This window comes from Oncorhynchus nerka, linkage group LG10, assembly GCF_034236695.1.
Source record: "Oncorhynchus nerka isolate Pitt River linkage group LG10, Oner_Uvic_2.0, whole genome shotgun sequence".
In the NCBI taxonomy this organism is placed as follows: domain Eukaryota; kingdom Metazoa; phylum Chordata; class Actinopteri; order Salmoniformes; family Salmonidae; genus Oncorhynchus; species Oncorhynchus nerka.
This window is the reverse complement of record NC_088405.1, coordinates 95,430,819-95,443,090: the sequence shown is the minus strand read 5'-3', so window position 1 is coordinate 95,443,090 and position 12,272 is coordinate 95,430,819. Positions and strand designations below refer to the sequence as shown.

The 12,272-nt window shown below is 42.7% G+C and overlaps 1 protein-coding gene across 6 annotated transcripts in view; it reads right to left on the bottom strand.

The window, feature by feature from the left end:
- larp1 (La ribonucleoprotein 1, translational regulator) overlaps nucleotides 1–8,444 on the bottom strand; it is a 62,895-nt gene extending 54,451 nt beyond the window's left edge. For all 6 annotated transcript variants that reach the window (XM_065023968.1, XM_065023970.1, XM_065023971.1 and 3 more), the window contains exon 1: nucleotides 7,783–8,444. In XM_065023968.1, coding sequence (XP_064880040.1) covers nucleotides 7,783–8,179 — 397 coding nt within the window. In that variant the 5' untranslated portion in view covers nucleotides 8,180–8,444. The remainder of the gene's footprint in view (nucleotides 1–7,782) is intronic.
- Between the last annotated feature and the right edge of the window lie 3,828 nt (nucleotides 8,445–12,272).

Genomic DNA, 12,272 nt, shown 5'->3' with positions numbered 1-12,272 from the left:
GAAGTTGTATTACAGAAGTAGTTTGAAATGTTTGGACAAAGCTTACAGGTAACTTTGGTAGTCATGTTGCGAGAGTTAGAACCAGTGTTTTTCTGGATCAAACGCGCCAAATAAATAGACATTTTGGATATATATCGATGGAATTAATTGAACAAAAGGACAATTTTTGATGTTTATGGGACATATTGGAGTGCCAACAGAAGAAGCTTGTCAAAGTTAAGGCATGAATTATATCTTTATTTCTGTGTTTTGTGATGAAGGTCTGTGTTTGCTTGGGTGCTATCCTCAGATAATAGCATCGTTTTCCTTCGCCGTAAAAGCATTTTTGAAATCTGACACGTTGGCTGGATTCACAACAAGTGTAGCTTTAATTTGGTATATTTGTATTTGAATGTGTGATTTCATGGAAGTTTAATTTTATAGTAATTTATTTGAATTTGGCGCTCTGCATTTTCACTGGATGTTGGCCAGTTGGGACGCTACCGTCCCACATGTCCCAGAGAGGTTAAGGGAGTACTTGGGCTCACCCCAATTATTCGACTGGTCGATAGGCTGCAGGTCGAACAAGATTTTTAGTCGAGCAGTAGTAAATATGTATATAAACCCAGTAACAAAAAAAAATAAAACTTCCTCTCACTGTCAACTGCGTTTCTTTTCTGCAAACTTAACATGTGTAAATATTTGCATGAACATAACCAGATTCAATAACTGAGACATAAACTGAACAAGTTGCACAGACATGCGACGAACAGAAATGGAATAATGTGTTCCTGAACAAAGGGGGAGGGTCAAAATCAAAAGTAGCAGTCAGTATCTGGTGTGGCCACCAGCTGCATTAGGTACTGCAGTGCATCTCCTCCTCATGGACTGCACCAGATTAGCCAGTTCTTGCTGTGAGATGTTACCCCACTCTTCCACCAAGGCACCTGCAAGTTCCCGGATATTTCTGGGGGGGGGGGCCCTAGCCCTCACCCTCCGATCAAACAGGTCCCAGAAGTGCTCAACGGGTTTGAGATCCGGGCTCTTCGCTGGCCAATGCAGAACACTGACATTCCTGTCTTGCAGGAAATCACACACAGAATGAGCAGAATGGCTGGTGGCATTGTCATGCTGGAGGGTCATGTCAGGATGAGACTGCAGGAAGGGTGCCACGTGAGGTAGGAGGATGTCTTCCCTGTAACGCACAGCGTTGATATTGTGAAATGGCTAGCTAGTTAGCGGGGTGCGCGCTAATAGCGTTTCAAACGTCACTCATATCTGAGGCTTGGAGTAGTTGTTCGAGCCCAGAGAGGAGCGAGGAGAGGGACGGAAGCTATACTGTTACACTGGCAATACTAAAGTGCCTATAAGAACATCCAATAGTCAAAGGTTAATGAAATACAAATGGTATAGAGAGAAATAGTCCTATAATAACTACAACCTAAAACTTCTCACCTGGGAATATTGAAGACTCATGTTAAAAGGAACCACCAGCTTTCATATGTTCTCATGTTCTGAGCAAGGAACTTAAACGTTAGCTTTCTTACATAGCACATATTGCACATTTACTTTCTTCTCCAACACTTTGTTTTTACATTATTTAAACCAAATTGAACATATTTCATTATTTATTTGAGGCTAAATTGATTTTATTGAAGTATTATATTAAGTTAAAATAAGTGTTCATTCAGTATTGTTGTAATTGTCATTATTACAAATAAATGTGTAAAAAATATATTTTTTTTAAAATCGTCCGATTAATCGGTATCGGCCTTTTTTTGGTCCTCCAATAATCGGTCGACCTCGAGTTTGGACCGCTCCTGTCAATGTTGAGTAAGGACACGCACCTGATTACACATAGAAGTAGGCCTATAGGCTACCAGGCCTGAGTACACATAGAAGTAAGCCTATAGGCTACCAGGCCTGAGTACACATAGAAGTAAGCCTATAGGCTACCAGGCCTGAGTACACATAGAAGTAAGCCTATAGGCTACCAGGCCTGAGTACACATAGAAGTAAGCCTATAGGCTACCAGGCCTGAGTACACATAGAAGTAGGCCTATTGGCTTCCAGGCCTGAGTACACATAGAAGTAGGCATAGAAATGTTCCCATTTGGGGATCTTATAGTGTTTTGAAAAATCTTTCCAGCTCTCCCCCTTTTGATAACCACTCAACGTGAAAGGGAAAAATATCATACTCTGATCTGGTGTAAAGTCAGACAATAGGCCTACATGCACAATGGCGCGGTAAACTCTCTGAGGGCCCAGAATATTTTATACATTGTTTTAAGTAGCTTCAGGCTGGACCCAAGTTATTAGTTGATACAATGTTTCAAGTTCATTGCAGATGGGCCACGCTTGGCCAATATGATTTATAGGACATTTATTATTATTTTTTTAAATCAGGAAATGTTCTACCTGCAGACTGCATTGTTTTTATTTGTTGGCTTTAAAGGCTGTTTGTACATAGTTGGCAATGGCAATAAAAGTTGCTTTTTAGGTTAACCACATGATTAGCCACATGACAATTATTATGAAATACAAAGATGTAAATGAAACTGTTCCACATCAATGTGCATATGAAAACCATAACTGGCACGCAGATCGGTAGAAGTGATAAGAAAAACTGGTATTCCCCACATGAGAGTTTGCCAATTCCTCCCGTGGGCCATTACCGGCAACTTCTGGAGAGCAACGGCAGAGTCTGTGAAAGCCAGTAGAGGAGGGCGGTCGGGACAGGTTAGTTTTTCATCTGGTTATCTTGATCTCTGGTTCCCTCGAGTCATCAGTGAGCTAAATGCCTGTATAGTCGATTTCACTAAAACACATAGGGTGTCTATATGGAAAAATACACATTTTAAAATGTAGACTTAAATCGACTGGTCGAAAGAACAGACGACTTCGTTTTTTTTTTGTTGCCTGGGACGGTACTTGTGCGAGCACACTTGTTCGGTTAGCCGCCAGCCGAACTGAAGGTAAAACCCACAGGTTAGCCACCAGCCGAACTGAAGGTAAAACCCACAGGTTATAGCCGCCAGCCGAACTGAAGGTAAAAACCCACAGGTTAGCCAGCAGCCGAACTGAAGGTAAAAACCCACAGGTTAGCCACCAGCCGAACTGAAGGTAAAAACCCACAGGTTAGCCACCAGCCGAACTAAGGTAAAACCCACAGGTTAGCTGCCTTAACTCTCATTCATCGTCCATGAATAAAGATGTCCTGCACTGTGATTCCACATTAGCCATCTACACTACCAGGTTGTGACCCCCAGCAGAGTCCTGACACCTTTGAAACTACAAAGGCTCAGGACAATTCACTAGTAGCCTTCTGTTTCAGGGCAACAACAAAGAGCCTCCTCTCGTGGGTGAAAACAAAGACACTAAAGTGGAGACAGACAGGTGAGAACGCAGACACTAAAGAGACCGTCATCGTGCTAATTTTGACCTGACTACTACCACTTGGGCTCCCCGGTGGCGCAGTGGTCTAAGACACTGCATCTCAGTCACTGCAGTACCTGGTTCGATTCCAGGCTGCGTCACATCCAGCCGTGATTGCGGTGCATGATTGGCCCCGGGTTTGGCTGTCATTGTAAATAAGAAATTGTTCTTAACTGACTTGCCTAGATAAATAAAGATAAAAATAAATAAAAATGTGTTTTAGATTTAAACTGGGGTTCAAATCGAAGCCTTCGCATACTAAGTCTGAGGAACCATCTGAGGGTTTCTACAAAGACTCCAGGAACATGGTTGGAGAGCCCTGTACTAGTACGAATGCAATTAAAAGTGCCTCGATTTTCACTTGTTTGAAGGTTCCAGAGCACTAAAGAAATGCCGACAGTCATTCCTGACCCGAGTCGCCAAAACAAGTCCTCAAAAACTTGAGGCTTCCACACACCGCGCACCGAATTTAGATCAGGACACCAAACTGATTCCGGGTCAGCTTTACCCTCCTGTAGGTTTTTCACGCCAACCACAGTTGGAGCACGAACTTGGATCAGTTTATAAACCATATAATTATTAGAATCCGGTGCGCTAGATTAGGGTTGGCGGTAAAACCCCACAGGACAGTAAAAGGCGCTGCATGGTCAATCAGACACCTGCATTGGCCGTGCAGCACTTCCGGTGATAGAGCCTCTGCATAAGTCAGGGCACTCAAAGATCTTGTCAAGGAAGTGAGATTGAGTTTACACATGATCCCCCCCCTCCCCACACCATCAACCAATCGTGTCAATGCAGGAGCTATACAGAGCCCTCCGCGCATTGGTACAAAATTTGGAAGGCGCACAGCGATGCAGAGTTCAATTTGACCCCTGCATGCTTCCGGAGCCACACCTACAATACGGATCCTCTGACCACCTTTCCGGATCAAGCACAAATTGGCTTTAAGCTCGATAGGAACAGGGTTGGAGAGTCCTGATCTGGTCGGCCAATCATTCAGTACGCTGTGTTTTAGGAACCACCCAATTAGAGGTTGACCGATTAATCGGAATGGCCGATTTCAATTTTCCATAACAATCTGAATTTTTGGGCCCCGTTTTTTTTTTTTACACCTCTATTTAATCTTTATTTAACGAGGCAAGTCAGTTAAGAACACATTCTTATTTTCAATGACGGCCTAGGAACAGTGGGTTAACTGCCTTGTTCAGGGGCAGAACGACAGATTTTCACCTTGTCAGCTCGGGGGATCCAATCTTGCAACCTTGACTAGTCCAATGCAATAACGACCTGCCCCTCTTGTTGCACTCCACAAGGAGGCTGCCTGTTACGCGAATGCAGTAAGCCAAGGTAAGTTGCTAGCTAGCATTAAACTTATCTTATAAAAAACAATCAATCATAATCACTAGTTAACTACACATGGTTGATGATATTACTAGATATTATCTAGCGTGTCCTGCGTTGCATATAATCTGACTGAGCATACAAGTATCTGACTGAGCGGTGGTAGGCAGAAGCAGGCGCGTAAACATTCATTCAAACAGCACTTGTGTGCATTTTGCCAGCAGCTCTTCGTTGTGCGTCAAGCATTGCGCTGTTTATGACTTCAAGCCTATCAACTCCCGAGATGAGGCACGTGTAACCGAAGTGAAATGGCTAGCTAGTTAGCGCGCACTAATTGTCGCTGTGTTGCTGGTTCGAGCCCAAGGAGGAGCGAGGAGAGGGACGGAAGCTATACTGTTACACTGGCAATACTAAAGTGCCTATAAGAACATCCAATAGTCAAAGGTTAATGAAATACAAATTGGTATAGAGAGAAATAGTCCTATAATTCCTATAATAACTACAACCTAAAACTTCTCACCTGGGAATATTGAAGACTCATGTTAAAAAGGAACCACCTGCTTTCATATGTTCTCATGTTCTGAGCAAGGAACTTAAACGTCAGCATTTTTTTTTACATGGCACATATTGCACTTTTACTTTCTTCTCCAACACTTTGTTTTTGCATTATTTAAACCAAATTGAACATGTTTCATTATTTACTTTATGCTAAATTGATTTTTAAGTTAAGTGTTCATTCAGTATTGTTGTAATTGTCATTATTAGAAAGAAATTTAAATTGGCCGATTAATTGGAATCGGCTTTATGGTCCTCCAATAATCGGTATCGGCGTTGAAAAATCATAATGGTCGACCTCTACACCCAATGTAAATGTCTGACTGCCGACTTTTTACACACAATGTAAAAAAATAACTGTAAAGAAAATTGGTGTAATAAATCTCTATTGGTGTCTGAGCCCTTATAATACATACATACTAGACTCAAGTAAAATATCCAAGATGAGATTTGACAAAAATAAAATATGGTCAGTTTAACTCTTCAAAACGTGCTTCAGTCCCTCCCTTCCTTCCTGTACTTATTCAACTTGGTGAGAATATGGCAACAAGTAAGCATCTGTAAGCGGTAATAAATTAAAATCTTACACTGAATTACAGTTTTGGTGATTAAGAAAACGGTGTTTGAATCAATTCACATTAGATTTCACAGTTATGCATAACATTTCGCCGTGTATCAAAACAACATGTGGCAGACTTGATGATACTAGCAACACTGGCTAGTTGCTAGCTAGCTGGCTGTGCGTGGGGGAGGGGAGAGCGTCTGAGTAGTGAGGCCTAGTTGCATTGTTTACGCCCGTTTTGTCATTACCGCAAAAGCCAAGCAAACAAAAGCCCCCTAAATAATATGACAACGACCACACTTTGACGTGATCTGCTGTTAGAATGTACCAAGCATTAGTTATCACCGTTATAAATCGACGATAGAGAAGAAAAAAAATCACATGGCTGAGCGGACCACGTTGTCTTGACATAACTACTGAGGAATTCTGGGATACACACATTTTTTGCACCGGTCTCCTCCCAATATCGGTGTCAAACGCATGTGGTGACTTCGGCTAACTAACTAGTGATTAAAACGACGTACTTCCTACATATTCTTTATCGAGCGGATCCGACTGGTCGTCTTTGGCGACAAGTACCACAAGCAACCAAATTGGCTTGTCCACGTTTATATCTAGCTAAGTGGCTAGCATAGCAAAGGGCTAGCTAGTTTAGTGGCTAGCTCCAAGCTAGCATGTGATCATGAGATGGATGAATCATTTACAATTCAAGAGCCAGTTATCTACCCGTAATGACAGTCTAAATTTAACACACAACTTGGCATGTTCTACGAGACACCAATTAAAATAGTTATAAATTCGTAATAAACATCGCCAGCTACATTCTTCTTTTGGTTTTAAATACAACTATTGTTCCTTTGCATTTAGTGGAAGGGAACACGTGGAGAGGACACGTGACGTTGCAATAAACCTAGCTATTTGTTTTAACATGTTAAGAGTTAAATAAAACTGCGCAAATTGTTTCAGGGGTTTTGCATTATACATCAATATATATTGTTGCAATGTGTCAAACATGTAGTGTTTATAAATAACGTGGATTTGGATTCCGGTAGCTGTCTGTTAGCTCCAACATGAGGATTAGCTACCTTGGCCTAGTCGCTATTGTTAGCCATCGGCACACACTTTCAGCGTGCTAGGCTAATATTTATCAACTGAAAACATGAGCTTCAATTATCTAAAGTGGTAGTATGACACTAAACAGTGCTTCACAAACCTGGACAAAAATAGTGCCTAGTTAGAAATGGCTATGCTATACCTGGCGTTTAAACAGTAAAAGTTCAAACCTAAAACGCGTGTCACCCGTGACAATGGTAAGTTAGTCATTCGCATTGCTGCTTCAGTTCAGACTTCGTCTATTACAACCATGTTAACGAGTTAAATTAGTTCGCAAGTCACTTCATCGGCAACTAGCACAAAAGAGACCGAGTTGTGCAAAATAAAAATGACGCCCATGCGTCTAGTAAGTGTAACGATGGTGTTAAAATATCACGACACATGAAACCTCACTTGGTTCAACTTGTACCCGACTGAGGCCTGACGCTAAGCACACACACACACACACAAAAAGCTCAACGTTTGTTATTGCATTTGCACAAAAATGTACTAAGTAGGCGATCTTCTGAAAGAGACGAGTACCATGCTTGGAACGTCAACTCCAATTAGATCTTAGAAGAAGCTTTTACAATCCACTATTCCAGAAATAGTTTGGGGCCTTGCTCTATATATAGCTAGTTAGAGCAGTCTACTAGATACGAGCAAGCTTGCAATGCAGCATTATCCTGCGAGGAACTCCCCACTATCATATCTGACAGCAGATCATGCTTGGCATTTATTAAGTGGCTCTAGTGAATGCACCATAAACGCAGTAGTCACCACACACACAAAAAACGTGTTACGGGAGGAATACAAACCATGATGTGCTTGTCCATTCACGTTGACCACGGTCACCGCATTCATTTTCTGAGTCCATGGGTTCACCTTGGGCGGGGGTGCTTCAGCAAACTCCTTTTTGCTACATTTCACATAGTCTTCCGTTTGTCCGGTCGTGTGCTTTTCTTGATCCAGGATGTCTTTCTCTTGATTGTTACTCTCTTCTTTTGCCTGTTTGGAGTTTTGCTCCTTCATCGCCACCCCCCCCAGTTCCGAGTTGTCTGCTTTCATATTGCTACCGTCGTCGGCAACACCCGTCTGCTTGGCCCCCTTTTCCAGACAGTCCTCTCCGTGTTGTATCGTCTTGCTCGCATGCCCATGCTCCTCTTCTTTGATAAGAGGATTGTTGGGTAGGAGAGTCTCCACCTGAGTGGCCATTTCCCCTTTTCCTCACGATATCCCCAAATTCGCCTTCAACTCAAGAATGGTAAATGTTCAGTATTCCTCGAGTAAACTCGTTTCTATCGTTACTCCACTCCACCCCTAGACCAAATAGCCTTCAGTCTAAGACGCAGAGTGGTTTGTGTTGAATTAAAACATATAAAAAGCGTCCGAAAGACTTTAAAATTACAAGATAATCTCCACCACTAGCAGCAATATGGATGATCACCACCACGCGATAGAAGGGTGCGCGCACGTACGATGGAGGGGCGTAACCACGCAAAGATGTGCGCGCAATAGGTTGTTATCAATAACGCCATATTTCGTTACGTCTAAGAAGCAGTTCATTCCCAGCTGGGTGGCAAACCTACAGCCCGCTCCAATGGATTACAGTGCAAAACATTGCTGGAGTATACCTCTATCTCTCAATATTGACCACAATTTAATTCGACTTGAGTGATATAAAAATACAAGTGTACTCTACGTGACAAGTATTGTTTTTATGTACATGTTTTAGTCATATTCTGTACTTGTCAAAAGTTTGGACACACCTAGTAATTTCAGGGTGTTTCTTTATTTTGTACTATTTTCTACATTGTAGAATAACAGTGAAGACATCAAACTATGGAAAAACACATGGAATCATGTAGTAACCAAAAAAAATGTTAAACAAATCAAAATATATTTTAGATTTGAGATTCTTCAAAGTAGCCACCCTTTGCCTTGACAGCAGCTTTTCACATTCTTGGCATTCTCTCAACCAGCTTCATGAGGTAGTCACCTGGAATTAATTTCAATGAACAGGTGTGCCTTGTTAAAAGTAAATTTTTTGAATTTCTTTCCTTCTTAATGCGTTTGAGTCAATCAGTTGTGTTGTGACAAGGTAGGGGTGGTATAGAGAAGATAGCCCTATTTACTTTAAGACACGAAGGTCGGTCAATCAGGAAAATGTCAAGAACTATGAGTTTCTTTTTTACATTTACATTTAAGTCATTTAGCAGACGCTCTTATCCAGAGCGACTTACAAATTGGTGCATTCACCTTATGACATCCAGTGGAACAGTAGTGCATCTAAATCTTTTAAGGGGGGTGAGAGGGATTACTTTATCCTATCCTAGGTATTCCTTAAAGAGGTGGGGTTTCAGGTGTCTCCGGAAGGTGGTGATTGACTCCGCTGTCCTGGCGTCGTGAGGGAGTTTGTTCCACCATTGGGGGGCCAGAGCAGCGAACAGTTTTGACTGGGCTGAGCGGGAACTGTACTTCCTCAGTGGTAGGGAGGCGAGCAGGCCAGAGGTGGATGAACGCAGTGCCCTTGTTTGGGTGTAGGGCCTGATCAGAGCCTGGAGGTACTGAGGTGCCGTTCCCCTCACAGCTCCGTAGGCAAGCACCATGGTCTTGTAGCGGATGCGGGCTTCAACTGGAAGCCAGTGGAGAGAGCGGAGGAGCGGGGTGACGTGAGAGAACTTGGGAAGGTTGAACACCAGACGGGCTGCGGCGTTCTGGATGAGTTGTAGGGGTTTAATGGCACAGGCAGGGAGCCCAGCCAACAGCGAGTTGCAGGAATCCAGACGGGAGATGACAAGTGCCTGGATTAGGACCTGCAGTCGCAAAAACCATCAAGCGCTATGATGAAATTGGCTCTCATGAGGACCACCACAGGAAGGAAGACCCAGAGTTACCTAATGCTGCAGAGGATAAGTTCATTAGAGTTAACTGCACCTCAGAAATTGAAGCCCAAATAAATGTTTCAGAGTTCAAGTAACAGACACATCTCAACATCAACTGTTCAGAGGAGAGTGTGAATCAGGCCTTCATGGTCCAATTGCTACAAAAACAGCAAAACTCCTAAAGGACATCAATAAGAAGTCTTGCTTGGGCCAAGAAACACGAGCAATGGACATTAAACCGTTGGAAATCTGTCCTCAAGTCCAAATTTGAGATTTTTGGTTCCAACCGCCGTGAATTCAAGGCACACTTAACCAGCATGGCTACGCAGCGAAACGCCATCCCATCTGGTTTGTGTTTAGTGGGAATGTAATTCGTTTTTCAACATGACAATTAATTTATTTATTTTACCTTTATTTAACCAGGTAGGCAAGTTGAGAACAAGTTCTCATTTACAACTGCGACCTGGCCAAGATAAAGCAAAGCAGTTGGACACACAAAACAACACAGAGTTACACATGGAGTAAAACAAACATACAGTCAATAATACAGTAGAAAAACAAGTCTGTATACAATGTGAGCAAATGAGGTGAGATAAGGGAGGCAAAGGCAATAAAAAGGCCACAGTGGCGAAGTAAATACAATATAGCAATTAAAAACACTGGAATTTTAGATTTGCAGTAGGTGAATGTGCAAAGTAAGTGACAGATTGCTGGATGTCCTGGAAGCTGCCAGAAAAGTACAAACTGAACTTGTCTTTGGAGAAGTAATGTGATAGAAACTGAAACAAATTCCACCCAATTTAGGAGGTTTCAGAAATACTGACAATGACCCAAAACACATCTCCAGGCTGTGTAAGGGCTATTTGACCAATAAGGAGAGTGATGGAGTGCTGCATCAGATGACCTGGCCTCCACAATCACCTGACCTCAACCCAATTGAGATGGTTTGGGATGAGTTGGACCACAGAGTGAAGGAAAAGCAACAAACAAGTGCTCAGCATATGTGGGAACTCCTTCAAGACTGTTGGAAAAGCATTCCAGTCAAAGCTGGTTGTGAGAATGCTAAGAGTGTGCGAAGCTGTCATCTAGTTCCGACTAGCACGTGAACGCAGAAGAACATTTCAGAGCTTCCTAGCACGTGAACGCGGCAGAACATTTCAGAGCTTCCTAGCACGTGAACGCGGCAGAACATTTCAGAGCTTCCTAGCACGTGAACGCAGCAGAACATTTCAGAGCTTCCTAGCACGTGAACGCGGCATAAGTATCTGCTAACCACATCATGGTGGTTAGCTGCACTGGTTAGCTCCTCTGCCCAGGCGTTGCTGACGCCTGCTAGATCTTAAAACGCCTGGATAGGGATTTGTGCGTATCAGCTAACCACATCATATGGTATAGCAATCTGTCAGTCGATGACACAGTCGATGACATTTACAATGTGCCACGAATAGGCTAGTTTTCTGCTACCTAGATGATATTAGCAACATACACTTATTTGACCAGATCCTCTACTTCTTTAGCCAGTGGTCTAATATTTAATCCCTTACAATTTCCTGCCAACTATAACGAGGTGAAATCTATTTCAATTCATGGTGTCAGAATTCAGAAGTACCTTGTTGACATGTTCTGTTGCAGATTCAAAGTCAGATTAGCCGGAGGACCTGAGCCCTAGGACCATGCCTCAGGACTACCTGGCCTAAAGACTCCTGGCTGTTCTTGTCCCCGTTGCACCCAGTCATGCTGCCAATCCAGTTCTGCTGTTCTGCATGTGGCCATAGAACCCTGACCTGTTTCACAGGACATGCTACTTTGTCCCGGACCTGCTCTTTCAACGCTCTCTTTGTCTCTCTCTCTCTCTCTCTCTCTGTCTCTCTCTCCGTCTCTCTCTCTCTCTGTCTCTCTCTCTTTCTCTCTCAATTCAATTCAATTCAATTCAAGGGCTTTATTGGCATGGGAAACATGTGTTAACATTGCCAAAGCAAGTGAGGTAGACAACATACAAAGTGAATCTCTCTCTCTCTGTCTCTCTCTTCGTCTCTCTCTCTCTCTCTGTCTCTGTCTCTGTCTCTCTTTCTCTGTCTCTCTCTCTGTCTCTCTCTCTCTCTGTCTCTCTCTGTCTCTCTCTCTCTCTGTCTCTCTCTCTCCGTCTTTCTCTCGGTCTCTCTCCCTGTCTCTCTCCGTCTTTCTCTCGGTCTCTCTGTCTCTCTGTCTCTCTCTGTCTCTCTCTGTCTCTCTCTCTCAATTCAATTCAATTTAAGGGGCTTTATTGGCATGGGAAACATGTGCTAACACATGTGCCAACAAGCTAAATAAACAATAAAAATTAACAGTAAACATTACACATACAGACGTTTCAAAACAATAAAGACATTACAAATGTCATATTATGTATATATACAGTGTTTTAACAATGTACAAATGGTTAA